Below are 17,570 nucleotides of genomic sequence, written 5' to 3'. Positions count from 1 at the left end.
GTTCACCTCCCTCCTCTCCTTCTTTCTTTTATATCCTGGCCCTCCCACTTACTGGTTTTGAGGTCTTTGCTAAGCTACTTACTCTCTCTGTGCCTCAGTTTTCTTGCCTTTGGAATGAGAACAACAACAGCATCTATTCAGACCACCATAAGGATTAAATAAGATAGATTCAAGTGGAAGGGCGGCCCAGCCAGCTGGGAGGGAGAGCCCCTGTCTGGGGGACGCGGGGGGAGCAGGAGGCGGCTCCCAATCCAGTTCCATCAGGTTCTCCCAGCGCCCCCGCCGCGGTTCTCAGCAGCTCGGGCGGCGGGAGGAGCGGCAGCGGCCGGGCAGCACAGCTTCGTGAAGGCTCTGGGCGCGCTGCGCCCACAGGCACCCGGCACGCGCCCTGCCCGCCCCCAAGATGCCCAAGAGGAAGGTCAGCTCTGCAGAAGGAGCCGAGAAGGAAGAGCCCAAGAGGAGGTCCGCGCGCTTGTCAGCTAAACCTGCTCCTGTGAAAGTGGAAACGAAGCCAAAAAAGGCAGCAGCAAGGGATAAATCTTCAGACAAAAAAGTGCAGCCGAAAGGGAAAAGAGGAGCAAAGGGAAAGCAGGCCAAAGTGGCTAACCAAGAAACTAAAGAAGATTTACCAGCAGAAAATGGAGAAACTAAAACTGAGGAGGATCCAGCCGCTGATGAAGCAGGAGAGAAAGAAGCCAAGTCTGATTAATATCATATACCATGTCTTATCAGTCGTCCCTGTCTCCCTTCTTGTACAATCCAGAGGAATATTTTTATCAACTATTTTGTAAATGCAAGTTTTTTAGTAGCTCTAGAAACATTTTTTAGAAGGAGGGAATCCCACCTCATCCCATTTTTTAAGGGTAAATTGCTTTTTTTTTTAAGAGGTGTAATCATTTGCTGGTTGTTTATTTTTTGGTACAACCAGAAAATAGTGTGGGATGTTGAATTAATGGGAGGCTGTGACTATCTAGGGTGTGAGCTTAACATTCCATAGATGGGGATTAGTTTTTAAGAAGACAGACCCACGATCTACAAACACATGAAAAAAAGCTCATCATCCTTAATCATCAGAGAAATGCAAATCAAAACTCCTTTGAGATATCACCTAACCCCAGTAAGAGTAGCCCGCATAACAAAATCTCCAAACCAGAGATGTTGACGTGGATGTGGAGAAAAGGGCACACTTCTACACTGCTGGTGGGAATGCACACTAATATGTTCCTTCTGGAAAGATGTTTGGAGAATACTTAGGGATCTAAAAATAGACCTGCCATTGGGTCCTATAATTCCTTTACTAGGTTTATACCCAGAAGACCAAAAATCACAATATAACAAAGACATCTGTACCAGAATGTTCATTGCAGCCCAATTCACAATTGCTAAGTCCTGGAAGAAGCCCAAGTGCCCTTGACCCACGAATGGACTACCAAATTGTGAGAAGTGACACTATCATTTTCTTAGACAAACATCCTGGGCAATTTGGCTCCTTTTAGTTTGCTGTTAATACAACCGGTTCAGCTGAGTATCTTGGGGAACCTTGAAAGACCAGTTCTGGTTATTTTAACCTCGTCCCTGGCTTATCACATTGGTTTATAATTCTGACACATTTGCCAATAGCTTCTAGATGTCACTGAAAGAAATACCTAAGATAAACAAAGAGCATATTTTATTCTTAAGATCTATGTCTCCATGACATATCGGGGAAAGATTTAAGGAAAGCCAAAGGGAGCTTAAGTGTGTGTGTGTGTGTCTTCGTGGGTGTTTATGCAAAACTGGGACTGCATGTTCCCCAGCTTTAGTTCCTTCTGTCACTTCCCAGATTGGCTGAAATCGTTGGAACTGATCCCTCTGCCCTTTTAAACTCTGATTCAAGCTGAGGGCAAGGTGCCACCTGATTGGCAACTGAGGGGCCAGAAAAGCGTCTGAGAAGAGTAACAGTGCCCCTACTGGTGTGCTGATGACCTGGACTTGACAGTAGGAACCCTCCCCAGAGGCCCCCTGAAGCAGCAGGATTACATCCCCGGAGTCTGGCCCACTGGCAGATGCGAACTGCTGACTAACAACCAATATAAATGTGGCAGTTGGCAGAGACTGATCTTCCACGCTGTCTCTGCAGTGGGCTGTGTCTTCTGGGGATAGCTGGGGTCTGTTCGGCTTGGTCTCTCGCTCTTCTTTTCCTGCTAACTATATTCCCTTTTCTTCAGGGAATTTCTCTCAACTGTTGGTGAATCTAGTGAGTTAGATTAGTCACAGTGCCTGATGCAGCCGTTGGGGTGAGAAGGGGACAACACTTAGTCCTGCACCCCTCTGGACATTGTTGAGAAACCTATTATAGTAAGCTGGGGCTCATTCTGGACAGCACTCTCTCCCTTCCCTGCCGTAGCCAAGCTTCCAAGTCTGCTGACATTACCTGCTCTATCTCTTTCCTGTCCCCTCTCCTACCACCCTCGTCCCAGCTGTTATCTTCTTTCTCCTAACTGATGTCCCTGCATTCATTCACTCGGGGCCACCTCCATCCAGCCTAATGCAGCTGGAATTCTTCTATGAAAAGACACATAGGATCGTATCAACCCACTTCAATCCTGGCTTCCCAGGGCCCTCAGATAAAGACAAAATTCCTTGATGTGGCTCATCAGCCCTGCACTTCTCCCTCCCTCTTTCTCCTATTACCTTGCACCACTCTTTGCCGGCCCTTTTTATTTTGGCTACTTAGACAGTTTCTATTATAAACACGCTGCTTTCACATGCTGGTCCTTCTGTCCAAAACACCCTTGCCCTAACCCTTCACCTAGGTTACTCATCCTTTTGATCTTAGCATTTCCTTAGGGAAGCTTTCCCTGACCTCCTCCAAGGTCACATCCTCCCTGTATGCTCTTCCACGCCCTCTATCTCTTCCTCAAAGCACTTGCCACAATGCGATTTTATGCGTGTTGGCCAACAGATTCATGTTGTCTCTCCCATGTTGTCTCTCCCACTGTCTCTCCGTAAGCCTAGGCACGGGGTCATTTTTGCTCATAATAGTTGTTGAATGACTGACAGTGAGTGAATTGATCCACGTAGTGTGCTTCCAACATAGACTGGGCAAACTGGAGCCTTTTCCCCAGAATTTCTCTTATCAAAAGTGGAAGAGGCAGGCTCTGGGCTACAGATGCCCATCTTTCCTGCCTCTGTTGCTCACATGTCTGTAAAATAATACCTGGCAGGCCAGGTGTGGTGGCTCATGACTATTACTCTAGCTCTTTGGGAGCCCAAGATGGAGTACTGCATGAGGCCAGGAGTTCATGACCAGCCTGGGCAACATAGGGAGACCTTGTCTCTACAGAAAATAGAAAAATTAGATGGGTGTGGCAGCACATGCCTGAAGTCCCATCTGCTTGGGAAGCTGAGGCAGGAAGAGTTCTTGGAAAGCCCAGGAGTTGGAGGTTGCAGTGAGCTATGATTGGGCCATTGCACTCCAGCCTGGTGGCAGAGGGAGACCCTGTCTCAAAACAGTAAGAGTAATAATAATAACAACACCTGGCAAGTAGAGAGGAAAGAAGGTCCTGCCAGGATGAGGTCCCTCACTCCATCCCCAGACCCCTGAGCTCAGGAGTTCTTTCTTCAGTTCTCCAAGCCTCCCCAAGACATTCCCAGTTGTGAAGCAATAGCTCTTCAGTTTATGTAAGCTTGTTTGAGTTGGACTTTTGCACTTGTAATAGAAAAATCCTTGGCTAAGGCAAGTCAACCTGCTCTCCTGGGTCTAGAGATGCAGGACTGGAGACACATTAGGTTAAGACATTTAAAAAAGAACTTGTCCAAAGGCAAGCTAAACATGGCTTATCTGCCTACTGCAATTAGCCTGGACAGGTGCCCATTACCTGTCATGGGAAAGGTGCTCCTGACTTGCTGGCAAGCATTTTGGGGCATGGCTAAAGCATTTCATTTGAATGCTGAGTTCCTCTTTGCAGCAAATAAGCAGTCACACGTCTAACCAGTCATACAGTCACGTAATGTACATGATTGTGCACCTACTACGAGCAAAGTAGAACCTACTGGAAACAAAGCAAATACAATTCAGCCCCCTTGAGAGGTTCAGAGTATGGTTTGTTAGGGAGTGTGGCATAAACATAAAGAACAAGACAGAAAGTGCCCAGAAATTTCGTCAGGGAGTTCCCCCCACACCCCCTGGAAAGGCTGCATGAGGGGCAAGACCGCACAGGCTTCAGAGCCAGAAAGACCCCAGCAGTGAATGTCAGCGGTGCTGCTCACTGCACTCAGCCTTCTTTCACCTCCTCTGCTATAAAATAGGATAATTCCCTTGCATGTTATCAGGAGGATTAACTGAGATAAAGTACATTAGCAGCAAAGCAGGGAGGCACCCAGCAAATTGGAGCGAATGTGCTCAGGGGTACTTGGAGGGCCACCTGGAAAAAGCCCTTGCCCAGAATAATATACCCTCTCACCCTCACAGGAGCCATGACATTCGGAAGCCCAGCATTAGGAATTTGGTTTGGGGGCTTATGATCCGATTGCTAGAAGACTCTTGTTAAAATGCAAGTGTGTTATTTAATGCAAGTGCTAATACAGTGAATAATTAGAAAATGTGAACACATATCAAAGATCAGTTACCTTGCTGGGTACAAGGGCTCAGGCCTACATGTAATAACAACACTTTGGAAAGCCAAAGAAGAAGGATCATTTGAGGGCAGTAGTTGAAGTAGACCAGGCTGGGTAATATAACAAGACCCCCATCTCTAAAAAAAAAAAAAAAAAATTAGCCAGGGATGGTGGTGGGCACCTGTAGTCCCAGCTACTTGGGAGGCTGAGGCAGGAGGATCTGTTGAGCCCAGGAATTCGAGGTTATCGTGAGCTATGATAATGCCACTGCACTCCAGCCTCAATAATAGAGTGATATCCTGTCCCTTGAAAAAAAGAATCAGTTAAGTTGATTAACAAAGAAATTCCCCAGAATTTCTCTTATCAAAAGTGGAAGAGGCAGGCTCTGGGCTACAGATGCCCATCTTTCCTGCCTCTGGTGCTCACCTGTCTGTAAAATAATACCTGGAAGGCCAGGTGTGGTGGCTAAGAGCAGACTAAGAAGGAGGACCTGGAAACTTGGAGAATAAGGCAAACGACAGTATGACCTCGCTGCGTGCCGATATGACCTCGCTGCGTGCTGTGGGCTATGGCACGTGCTTTTCATGCCCAGTTGACCTTGCACAATTGACCAAGCTCTCGGTGGCTCAGTTTCCTCATCTGAAGAGGCTAAGAACAGCATCTCTCTCATAGGATTGTTTTGATAATTAATTAGGATAATGTGTGAAAAGCACACGCCACAGTGTCTGGGCGAGCCAGCCTTGGAGCTCAGGTCTGTCTGAGTGGGTAGGAAGCACTGAGGTCACGGTACATCCAGTGGGAGGTGGGGGGACACCACAAGAAGAGGGGGTTCTCAGGTCCCTGCTGCTGGGACAGATAGGATGCTGTGGTACCACCGCCATGTCCTGCTTTCCCAGCCGAGATGGCCACTGATGCAGCTAGATCCTTTGATGGTAAAAACTTGAAAGAAAAAGATGTGAGCAGATTTCACTCACCTTGAGGAAATCAGTCCCTGAACTTCCCCAGTTCTATGAATGGCACCTTTTAAGGTGTGTTCTCTCCTCTTATACTTTCCAAGGCCTAAGATGTGCTCTGTATCTAGCATTCTAGGGACAGATGAACTGACCGTGAACTGAGGCAGACAGGAGAGAGACTCTGTTAAATGACCTAACAGCATGTAAACTCCAAGACTTCTTGTTGTAACAGTCCACAGGGGGGCATTGCACGCCAATCCATAACTCGTGGAATTTTCCATGCCATCACCAGCCCGCAGGAGAAACCACGCCCAGACCAGGACAAGGGACAACTCCGTCATTTACCTAAATGGGCATCCTGTCTGGCCTTTATTAATTCATCTCTTCTTCTGCTTGAAGGGCAAGGGAGATTTTTTTTTAATCTCTCTCTTTGAGATTTGGAGAGCATCACAAGTTTGGTGTGGGTTCCCAAGCACTGACCAGCCAGGTGCCTCAGGACATCTGAGGAGCTCTTGACACCTGATCAATCCTCAGGGCCTGTCCCTTGGAGACGCTGATTCAATAGGTCTGGGGTAGGAGGCTGGTAACAGCTTTATTGAAATATAATTCACATATCACACATTCACACAGTTAATGTGTACAATTTAATGCCTTTTTCCTTCTTTCTTTCGTTTTATTTTTAGACAGAGTTTCACTTTGTTGCCCTTGGTAGAGTGCCGTGGTGTCACAGCTTACAGCAACCTCCAGCTCTTGGGCTTAGGCGATTCTCCTGACTCAGCCTCCTGAGTAGCTGGGACTAGAGGTGCCCACCACAACACCCAGCTATTTTTTGGTGCAGTTTGGCCAGGCCTGGGTTCAAACCTACCACCCTCAATATATGGGGCCAGAGATCTGCTGACTGAGCCACAAGCGCCACCCAATTTATTTTTTTTTGCATATGCAAAGAGTCATGCAACCATCACCATGATCAATTTTAGAACATTTTTATCACCCCAAAAAGAAACCTTGAGCCATTCACTGTCACTTCCCAACCCCCCTATTTCCCCAGCCCTGGGCAAGTGCTACCCTACAGATTCACCTATTTGGGACATGGATCATATACCTCATGATCTTCTGTGACTTTCCATAGTCCATCTGTGAGGTGGTGTGTACCAACTGTCCATTTATTTATTTATTTATTTTTGAGACAGAGTATCAAGCTGTCACCCTGGGTAGAATACCATGGCGTCATAGCTCACAGAAACCTTCAGCTTTTGGATTTAAGAGATTCTCTTGCCTCAGCCTCCCAAGTAGCTGGGACTACAGGCACCCGCCACAATGCCCGGCTATTGTTTTTTTTGTTGCAGTTGTCATTGTTGTTTTTAGCCGGCCCAGGCTTGGGTTCAAACCCGCCAGCCTTGGTATATGTGGCCGGCGCCCTCCCCACTGAGCTATGGGTGCCACTCTCTCCATTGTTTTTTTTTTTATGGGCAGATAACATTCCACTTTATGGAGATCCACATTTTATTTGCTGATCCGTCCTTTGGAGGGCTCTACTACCTTTTCACTGTTAAGAATGCTGCTGCTATGTCTATTCACGTGTGTGGACAAAACTAAATCTTATAGTGCTCCTTTAAAAATAAGTTCTCAACTGGGGCTGATTTTACCCCCACCAGGGGACATCTGGCAATATAGGGAGACGTTGTTAGTTGTCACACTGGTAGGGGGGCTGCTTCTGGAACAAGTGGGTAGAGGCCGGAGATGCTGCTAAACATCCTACCACTCACAGGGCGGCCCCACAGCAGTCATCCTGGGGAACCGTCCCTGGCGCCTGGCTGGAGAGTCTGCCCGAGGTGACTCAGGTGCACAGCCAGGAGGTTTGGGAAGAGATAGGGGTCCTTGTTCTCCCTCCTTCCAGTTGAACCATGTCTGGACAATTCCAAACTTATAAAACCCAGACTTATTTTCAAAAACTCCTTCAAAGAGAGAGAACTCGCATTTTTAAAGAACACTTTGTAGAGCATGAAATGTATGGTTTATATGAGGGGGTTCTTAACCCAGAATATAGGGCTGCAGGGAATTTATAAACCACCTGAAACATCCTACAGAGTTGTAGGCACATGTATGTTTTTCTGGAGAGAGAATCTCAATTCTATCCCCAGATTTGAGGAGCAATATTTTATAATTTCCACCCAGATAGCTAGCTTCCTTCCTTCCTTCCTCCCTCCCTCCATTCCTTCCTTCCTTCCTTTCTTCTTTTCTTCCTTCCTTCCTTCCTTACTTTTTTCCTGGTCTCACTCTGTTGCCCAGGCTGTAATACAGAGATATCATCATAGCTCACTGTAACCTCAAACTCCAGGGCTCAAGTGATCCTCCTGCCTCAGCCTCCTGAGTAGCTGAGACTATAGTTGCACACCATGCCCAGCTAATTTAATTTTTTTTTCTCACTATTATGTCCAGGCTGGTTTTGAACTCCTGGCCTTAAGCAATTCTCCTGCCCCAGATTTCCAAAATATTGGGATTACAGGCATGCCTGGCCACCCCGTCATTGTTAATGAGAATATTTTGAACAAAACTCAAATTGGATTAGGAAATGAAAGAAGTGGGGGTGAGAGAAAAAGGGCTGGGAGGGGAGGGGGTTATTTTAGCTGGGATAGTCAGGGAAGGTGGCACCACCTCTGCAGTGAGGTGACACTTATAAAAACCTGAATGAAGAGAAGGATGGACCCAGAAAACATCTAAAGATGAGAGAAAAGCCAAAAATAAGGTCCTGTGGCAGGATTTGGCTTGGCAGGTCTCGAAAGAAGAGGGCAAGAATGCATGGGGTGGAGTGAACAGGAAAGAACACACCATGTCACTCAGCACATCTGTTTGTGGGTCATGACCTCCCAGAGGCGAAGAGTCTCAAGTCTTTGTATCAGGTCTTGTACCAGACCATGGAATATGCTCCATAAATGTTTATCCAATAAGGGAAAATTAATCCCTAACATGTATAGCCCCTCCATCAGCAAACTAGAATGTCAATATTCTAGTCTCAAGTGTTCACTTCCTACTTCCACACACAATCCAACCAAGAGAAGTGATATTTATGAAGCTCTCCTAAGGCTTTGTTTTTCTAAAAAATGATAGTCTGCAGCCACAAGGAGGGGTGTCCAGAGGGGCCACCAGCTGATAACAGCAATGCAAGTCCTTTCCTTGGTTCTTCCAGGTGAATGGGTCCAAGTCCCTGGAGTGCCATGATTATGTAATGACAGCTAATATGCCATCAGTGATTACCAAAATTTACTCTTGTTTCCTGGGGACAGACTCCACATGCAGAGAGGACCCTGCCTGCCACTCCCTGCTCGCTGCTGTGGCCTTCTCCCTCTGTGTTGGGGACATGGTGGAGCTGGAATCCCTGCCAATTTTAGGCAAGAAGCTTTGTTATTGTTGCATCATCAAAGTTGTTTAGAGGGGATCACGGCTTTTTCTTTCTTTTTTTTTTTTTTAACACGGCTTTTTCTTAAGTTTTTCTTGCAATTGAATGCTAACTTTCTGTTTCTCTTTATCCTTAGCAATCTGATTTGCTGTAGCTTTACTTTGTAAACCCTGCAGGCTGTGGTAGGGAATGTTCCACCAACACTTTCCCATTACTGAGGTTGCTAAGTTGGTTTTTAAGTGTATTTGTCATTTTGGTCTGTCCAACTTCCCTTTCACTTTATTGTAGTAACAGCATTCCACTTTCCTCTTGGAGACCCCCTCCCTCCCTCCATGTGGCCCTGGTGGGGCTATGTATCTGGGTGTTTTGCCTCCTCAGCCTCCCAGCTAGCCAGGCTAGCCAAGAGCCCTTTCTTTCCTGGTCACAGAGAAGATCCCTGGGTTCAGGAAAAGGGTATGACCCACACTAGACCATCTGGGTCCTCCTTACAAGTTGGTGTTCATTAGGAAAGATGGGGTTGTCCTCTTCCTCTAAGATAATGGTTCTCAAATCTAACACTTTCTTTAAATAAACAAGTATTGTGTTGTTACACTTTTAATATACTGAAAGGGAATTCATAGTTAATGCACAAGTCATTTAAGAAGTAAATGGGATGCCCTAGTGATAATACAAAAGTGAAATTAAAATAGTTTCTAACAGAATAAAATCATTTATAAAAATAGCACACGATAAAATAATAATACGTAAATGCACGGGTATGGTTACATTAGAACACTTGATGAGGGAGTCAGATGCTGGCCCCGACAACTAGAATCACCATGAGTGTGGCAGCAGCAGGCAGAGCTATGTGCAGATGTGATGTGCGATGCCTCCATTTGCATGAGTGACCATGCCATTGATGCTGTGATTTCCGAAATAGTGAAAAGCCCTTGGTAAAATTTCAAACAAACAAACAAAAAAGCAATCTTCCCTGACTTTACACATGGTAGTTCATGGACAAAGTTGTGTATATTAAAAGTGTACAAGAAATACTTTGCTTATATGTAAAATGGGGTTAAGTGTAGGCTCGGTTAATTACAGGCTTTCCACCCACATAAATGTATAGTGGGACATTAGACCGTTGTGTGAGGTGCAGGATGATACTTTGTGTAGCACTGTCCCATGCTTTGCGATCATCAAGTTCAAGCAGCAGCTTCCCGCCACGGTGACAACAATATCTATCCCCACAGATTTCCAGGATTCCCTCGAGGGGGCGCTACTCCCATCCCCCCCGCCGTCTGGGACTGTGAGGGGCTGTTAACTGCCCAGAAACTGCAGCTACTTGCAGCCATCTTTCCCTACTTCGTGGGAGCAAGGAGAGGAAGGCAGAAATGAGAGGTGGCGAGAGAGAGGTGCTGTCTCGAAGGCGCTGTTTGAGCTCCTGAATCCAGGAATGCCTGACATCAGATAGCATCCGTATTTCCCAGTTTACATGGGTATTACATTTCCTTTCTGCTTGAATTACATTGAATTCAGTTTCTTTTATTTTTTATTCTTTCAGATTAATATGAGGGTGAAAGAATCAGGTGACAGTGTTTGCATTTGTTAGGCAGAGTCCGTTTTATAATTATGTCCCACCCCCAAGAAGTGAGCCATACACCTTAACACTGTGCCCATGAAGTGGGCACAACCACCCCCCTCCTCCCTCTATCCCGCACCCCACTCCCCATCCCCCACCTTGAATTGATTTGAGTTTTTCTCTTATGTGGGCACGTATTAGATCTTCTACTGGCTTCACATTAGTATTGAGTACATTGAATTCTTGCTTCTCCGTTCTTGTGATACTTTACTAAGAAGAATGTTTCAACTTCATCTAGGTTAAAACAAAAGATGTAAAGTCTCGATCTTTTTATGGCTGAATACTATTCCATGGTATATATATGCCACAGCTTGTTAATCCATTCCTAGGTTGGTGGATATTTAGGTTGTTTCCACATTTGGGGGATTGTAAATTAAGCTGCAATAAATGATCTAGTGCAAATGTCCTTGTGATAAAATGATTTTTTTTTCTTCTGGGTAGATACCTAGCAGTGGGATTGGGGGATCAAATGGGAGGTCCAATTTGAGTTTTTTGGGGATTCTCCATACTTCCTTCCAAAAAGGTATTAGTTTGCACTCCCACCAGCAGTGTAAAAGTGTTCCCTTCTCTCCACATCCACACCAGCATCTGCAGCTTTGAGACATTGTGATGTGTGCTCACTGGGGTTAAGTGGTATTTCAGGGTGGTTTTGATTTGCGTTTTTCTGATGATCAGGGGTGATGAGCATTTTTTCAAATGTCTGTTAGCCATTTGTCTGTCTTCCTCAGCAAAGGTTCTGTTCATTTCTCTTGCCCAGTGGTATATGGGATTGTTTGCTCTTTGTTGTTGTCGTTGATTAACTTGAGTTCTCTGTAGATTCTGATTTGAATTTACTTTCTGACATATGCAACGAAAACTAAAAATCAGACTAATTCTAATCCCTATTTCAAAAGGCAGTTGTATATACAATTTAGCCTTTTTTTCTTGTTTAATGATATTTTAGTATTACCATGGGTTTCTTTTTAATTCTGGAAAATAAGACTAGAAAAGGGAAATGAACACCAGAGTGCTGTGTCCCAGTATGTCAGACTCGATAAAACCTATGAGTAAATGGCCCACCTTTTCTTTTTCTCATAGAATGACTCTACACACACACACGTATAGTGTGGCCACTATCTCTGAGTATAGCTGATTTGATTAGCCCAGGGATGGACCAACCAAGTTCTCTTCCCCGAAAACTCTAAACCAGGTTGCCAGTGGACTAAATCACTCTCCAAGGCTGGAACTGTTACAGGTGACCTGAAAACTAGAGTGGAGGAGTGGGAGGCGGTGCAGTGGCTACATCTGCCAGGTGATTTAAGGGAAAGGGGAAACTGGCTAGTAGGTAGGCAGAAAGAAGAAAAGAGAAACAGAATTTAAGAAACTTTTAGTTTCTTAGTTCTAAGACCCCCGTTTCTTAGATCCAATATATCCTGCCCTTCAGTCCTACAAGAACGCCTGTGTTGCTAAGTGATTTTTCCCTTTTTATTTATATTTACAGTGGGCTTCTATGATTTGCCTCTGAAAAACTGTAAGCTAGTACTTTCTTCCTACAGGTATTTTAAACTCATTCCTTGCATCGAATGAGATCAGATTAGATCAGGAAGCCACACAGAATGGTGGGGTTAGCCCTACAGAATCACCTTCAGGGGTCTGGGCTTGGGGATGGGAGGTAATGTGCTGCCCCTGGCTTTTTTTTTTTTTTTTTTTTTGAGACCAAGTCTCATTCTATCTAACCCTGGCCAGAGTGCAGTGATGTCATAACTTACCATAACCTCAAACTCATGAGGCTCAACCACCTTTCTACCTTAGCTTCCCAAGTAGCTGGGACTAACAGTGCCCACCAGCAGGCCCATCAGACTTTTTAATTTTTAGTACACATGGGGGTCTCACTCTTGCTTAGGCTGATCTGGTATGCCAGGCTTCAAGTGATCCTCCCAGCTTTTGATCCTTCCATCTTGGGCTCCTACAGTGTGCTTAGGGTAACTGTCACTGCCCCTGGCCTGCTCTTGGCCTTAATCAGAGGTCAATACAAGAAACCACCATAGTTGTGGTTCAAATCCAGTCTCTGATGATCATCTTTAGTGTATCTTTGCGTAACTTTCCTGACCTTTAAATTTGGGACAATAACACCACACCTCCCTGGTTTCAAAGATGGCTGAGATGAAGACATAGGGTGCTTAGCACACTTAGGTCAGTGTCTAGACCTAAGTCAGGGCTCAGTCTTCCTTGTTACCTTTCTAGAAAGGGGAGGTAAACTTCAGTATGTGCAGATGTCAACCAGATCTTCCAAGAGTATTAGTACAAAGGGCAAGACTTCTCTTGGGCTTGAATTTTAATCAGAAATTCTGACAAAGCACAGAATGACAGAGGAGAGAGGGATCTCAGAGGTTATCTAGTCCAACCCTTAACTTTGATATTTTTAAAAATTTTTATCAAGGTGCGAGTTGCATGTAGGTTAAAGAGTCAAGTAGTCCTACAAGATTTCTGCAGACAACAGTAGTCTCGGGCCTCACCCTAGCATTTCCCTCTCAGAAGGTAACCTTTTCCTGTATCTGGCTGATAACCTCCATGCCACCAAATGCATGTCTGGGATGACACGTCTTACTTTTCCGATTGACACTATCTTACTGATCTCCCACGTGGAAAAGGAAGACCTGCCTGCTCCCGCTGCACACTAGGAAGCTGAAGTGGCTGGAGCTGAGTGATTTGCCCAACACTGGATCAGATAACTGCGGGTGAGGCCAAAGGCCCTGCAGTTTTTAAAGTTCCTCAGTATTCTCTCACACTTGAGAGCCACTGCTAAAGCACAGAGAGAATAAGAGAGAGAAAGAAAATACTTTTTATGAGGCAGAACTTCAGACATTTAAATCTTGGCTTTGACACTTTCTGATGGTATCATCTTGAGCAAAACTTTTCTTCCTTATCTTTTTCTTTCTTTCTTTCTTTTGAGACAGAGTCCCTGGGTAGACCGCATGACATCATAGCTCACAGCAACCTCAATCTCTTGGACTCAGGAGATCTTGTTGCCTCAGCCTCCTAAGTAGCTGGGGCTATAGGCACCTGTCACAATGCCTGGCTAATTTTAGAATTTTTTTTTTAAACTTCTTTCATGCATTTATTTACTAAGCAAGATTTTGGCCGGGGCTGGGTTTGAACCCGCCACCTCTGACATATGGGGCCAGCACCCTAGTCCGTTGAGCCACAGGTACCACCCCCAATTTTAGAATTTTTAGTAGAGATGGAGTCTCATTCTTGCTCAGGCTGATCTTGAACTCCTGAGCTCAAGCAACCCACCCACCCAACCCAACCCCCCAGAGTGCTAGGATTACACGCATGAGTCACTGCGCCCGACTGAGCAAAACTTTTCTAAGCCTCAATTTCTTTGTCTCTGAAATGGGCACATTTTAAAGGATTTATGGGCACAAAGTGGGATGACACGGACAAATGCTATGCTAAGATGAGTGATGATTGGGAGTTCTAGCTACAGAAGCTTGGGCACATCGTTCACTTCTCAGAGCCTTTTCTCCTCGTTAGTACATTAAGCAGATGATACTGACCTCACAGTGTTATTTGGAGGATTATATGAAGTAGGATTTATAAAGTAAAACAAAGCAAAACAAAAACCTTCATGTGGCCCGCAAGACCCCCGTGCTCAGCAGCTCAGCACCCCAGCCCCCTCCCCTCCAGGTCACTGGTCTCTGGTCTGCTTCTCCAAGAGAACTTGAGGCTTCTCTTACTTGCTGTTTTTCTGCCCAGACTCATTCTCACCGTCTACACTGCCTCTTCACCTGGCTAATTCTGACTCACACTTCAGGCCACAGTTAAATGCCCCTGGTCCAGGTCAGCCATCCCTGTCCCCACACTCAGGACTGCTGCCCCGGGCACAGTCCATGCTCTGCCTCTGCGCTTGCCTGTCACGAAATTCCACACTTGGAATCAGTTCCACTTGTGTTCTCCTCGCTGAGCGTCTGGCTTCCCCATCAGACTGTGTGAGCACAGGGGCATCCACAGAAGGGCCCACAGTGCCAGACCCACCAGAAGTGTCCACTGAAGATTTGGTCTCTGCCCTCTTGACTGAATATAGGCCACCTTGCTTGGCCAGCTCAGCCACCAGCTCAACCTTGCCCCTACAACTCCCTGACTAGAGATGCAGAAAAGCTGGCTGTCCCCAAGTTCATGTTTACTTAACTGAAATCAAAGTCGGATAATAGCTGAATAGTAAGACCAGCTTGGCAGGCAGGGTCCCCTGGCATGTCATTATTTACAGTGTACCCTGGCAGGGCTGAAAATGCCCTTTCTTTATCCCCAGCCATGGAGCCGTAGCTCTTGTTCCTGTTGAAGAAACAAAATCTTTACGTGACCCTTTAAAAGATAAGATTTCAATTGGTAGGGAGGGCCTTACTCAGACTGCTTCAGATCTGTGGGGCGTTGTAATTCACATGGTATCCTCATAACTGAGGAAGAGGAAAAGCCAAAAATAGAATCAAAAGCAGAAACAAAACTTCTCTGACAAAGCGTTCTGCAAGGCCCTGTGCATTCAAAAAGGGTTGGTTGGGTCATTTCCAGTGGTACTGTAGAGAAAAAAGCTATTTCTCTCTTTAAACGCTCAAATACAAAGATCCTATTCTGTGACAATCATATATTCCTGATATTCAGTGATTTATTTTCAAAAGTAAATTTTTAAAAAAAGTTAGACCTACTGTGCTATGATACTCTGTTGTTGGAACAGAAATATCTAACGCTGAGCAGATCCCTACCTAGACACGTTCTCCACTGAAGCAACAGCTGAAATGGATGTCACAGAGGGGACTTAACCACGTTGGGACAGTTGAGATGAGAAAGGAGTACAGTTATTAAGAGCCTGGGTATTGCAAGTACGTGGTGCAAGGGCTGTGTCTTCCCACCTCTGTCTGTAACAGGTGTTGCTAAGTGATGGCAGCCGTTTAACACGGCAGTTGATAGGCTTTCCATACTGTCTGGGTTTGAATCCTGGCTCTGCCACTTACCAGCTGCCTGATCTCGGTCAGTTCTCTCAGTCATACAGTTGCCCCATTAGCGCATCAGCAAAGGAGGAGCAGAGGAGCACCATTTCATGTCAGGGCGTTGGGTGAGACATTAGATGGTTTAATATATAAACAGCACCTACAAGAATGTTGGCCAAGTAATTACTTGAGAAATATTACCTATTAAGAAAAAAAAAAAAAAAAAAAAAGCAACTGGACACAGACCATACCCACATTAACAGGTAAACAGATAAACAGTAGAATATATATATAATGATAGTACTGAGCAATGAAAAAGGGAAAAACTGTTACTGTAATATCTACACCACTTCGATGGACCTCAGAATAACTACACTGAGCAAAAAAAAGCTAGACCAAATGAACATATCGCATGATTCCATTTATATAGGAGTCCTCCAAATGCAAATTAATCTATAGCGACAGGACACGTGTCAGGGTTGCTCGGGGATGAGGCAGAGAGGGGCAGGAAGGAGGAATGACGAGGGGGCAGAAGGGAACTTACAGGGATGATGGGTATGTCCCCTATCTTGATTGTGATGATGGTTTCACAAGTATACACATTTGTTGAAACTTACCAGATTGTGTACTTTATTATTTTTTTTTTTTCTGTTTTTGGCCGGAGCTGGGTTTGAACCCACCACCTCCGGTATACGGGACTGGCGCCCTACTCCTTTTGAGCCATAGGAGCCTCCCCAGATCGTGTACTTTTAACATGTACTATTATAAACTGTTGGAGAAAAAGAAACAATAGCTCTCACTCTTTCTCACTAATCCTATCCTTCTTATTCCAGTGCCCCAGGTATTCACTCCCTGGATCACAGTCAACATTCAGTTCTCTGGTTTTAATGAACTTTTGGATTAATCCACTAGCAAGAATTTACTGCCTAGCCCTCTGAACCTCTTTGAGGCTTGGTGTTTTCCATCAGTAATATGGAAATTCTATGTATTTGCCTTTTTTGGATTGTTGTGAAGACTGAGGGTAGAAAAGTTCATCAAAAAGCTCCAAAAACCTGTATGGTGTCAAGCAAACATAAGAGGATGACATATGTTACTTTAGGCTTGGGTGTTTGATGTCTTTGCCAGGACTTGGTCTGCCAGTACAACTTGATACTAAGTATCTCTTAAAGCATCCCTTTTACAAGCATCATTTGGATTTATGATTTTAGTGAATGTTCATTTTATGGCTAATTATTGGAGTCTGTGAAAAGGAGGGATTCAGAACAAGGATGGAATTTAAAGGACCCAGACCAGGCTGCTTAGGGAGGCCAGGGCAGTGTTAGCGGAGATGACTATATTTAGGAACTCTAGGGCATGGAGCTAGTTACCTTCAGAGCCTTCTTCCATAGGGAGAAAGCTTTTTTTTTTTTTTTTTTTTTGAGACAGTCTCAAGCTGTCACCCTGGGTAAAGTGTCATGATGTCACAGCTCACAGCAACCTTCAACTCCTAGGTGATTCTCTTGCTTCAGCCTCTCAAGTAGCTGGGACTACAGGTGCCCACCACAACGCCTGGCTATTTTTTTTTTTTTTTGTTATAGTTGTCATTGTTGTTTGGCAGGCCTGGGCTGGATTCCAACCCACCAGCTCTGGTATATGTGGCTGGCGCCTTAGCCACTTGAGCTACAGGCACCGAGCCATCCCATCCTTCTTATTTTAGTGCCCTGCCCTGCCCTTTGATGAGTTAGATACCAGTGCTAGGTAGCATTATTGGACCTGGCTTGATCTATTATGTAAAAAAATGGTTATTCGGTGTCACTCTCTACTGGGGGTATATAAAACATTTTGGATGCAGGAAACTGCACAAATTAGTAGCTAAAAGCTCAAATTAGGTAAATTTATTTTTTATATACTTATTATTATTTTTTTTTATGAGAGAACCTCATTATGTCACCCTCGGTAGAGTGCTGTGGCGTCACAGCTCACAGCAACCTCCAACTATTGTTCTTAAGCAATTCTCTTTCTTCAGCCTCCCAAGTAGCTGGGACCACAGGTGCCCACCA

At 45.1% G+C, this 17,570-nt stretch overlaps 1 protein-coding gene across 1 annotated transcript; it reads left to right on the top strand.

Moving 5' to 3' along the window:
- The first annotated feature begins 371 nt into the window (after positions 1–371).
- On the top strand, positions 372–819 carry LOC128579244 (non-histone chromosomal protein HMG-14-like). The gene has a single exon (XM_053581429.1). The coding sequence runs from the start codon at positions 404–406 to the stop codon at positions 707–709; it is 306 nt and encodes a 101-aa protein (XP_053437404.1). The 5' UTR covers positions 372–403; the 3' UTR covers positions 710–819.
- The last annotated feature ends 16,751 nt before the right edge of the window (positions 820–17,570 follow it).

The sequence above is a fragment of the Nycticebus coucang genome, unplaced genomic scaffold, assembly GCF_027406575.1.
Source record: "Nycticebus coucang isolate mNycCou1 unplaced genomic scaffold, mNycCou1.pri scaffold_71, whole genome shotgun sequence".
Taxonomy (NCBI): Eukaryota; Metazoa; Chordata; class Mammalia; order Primates; family Lorisidae; genus Nycticebus; species Nycticebus coucang.
Note: the sequence above shows the minus strand (reverse complement) of the source record. Positions and strands in the feature narration are given on the sequence as shown.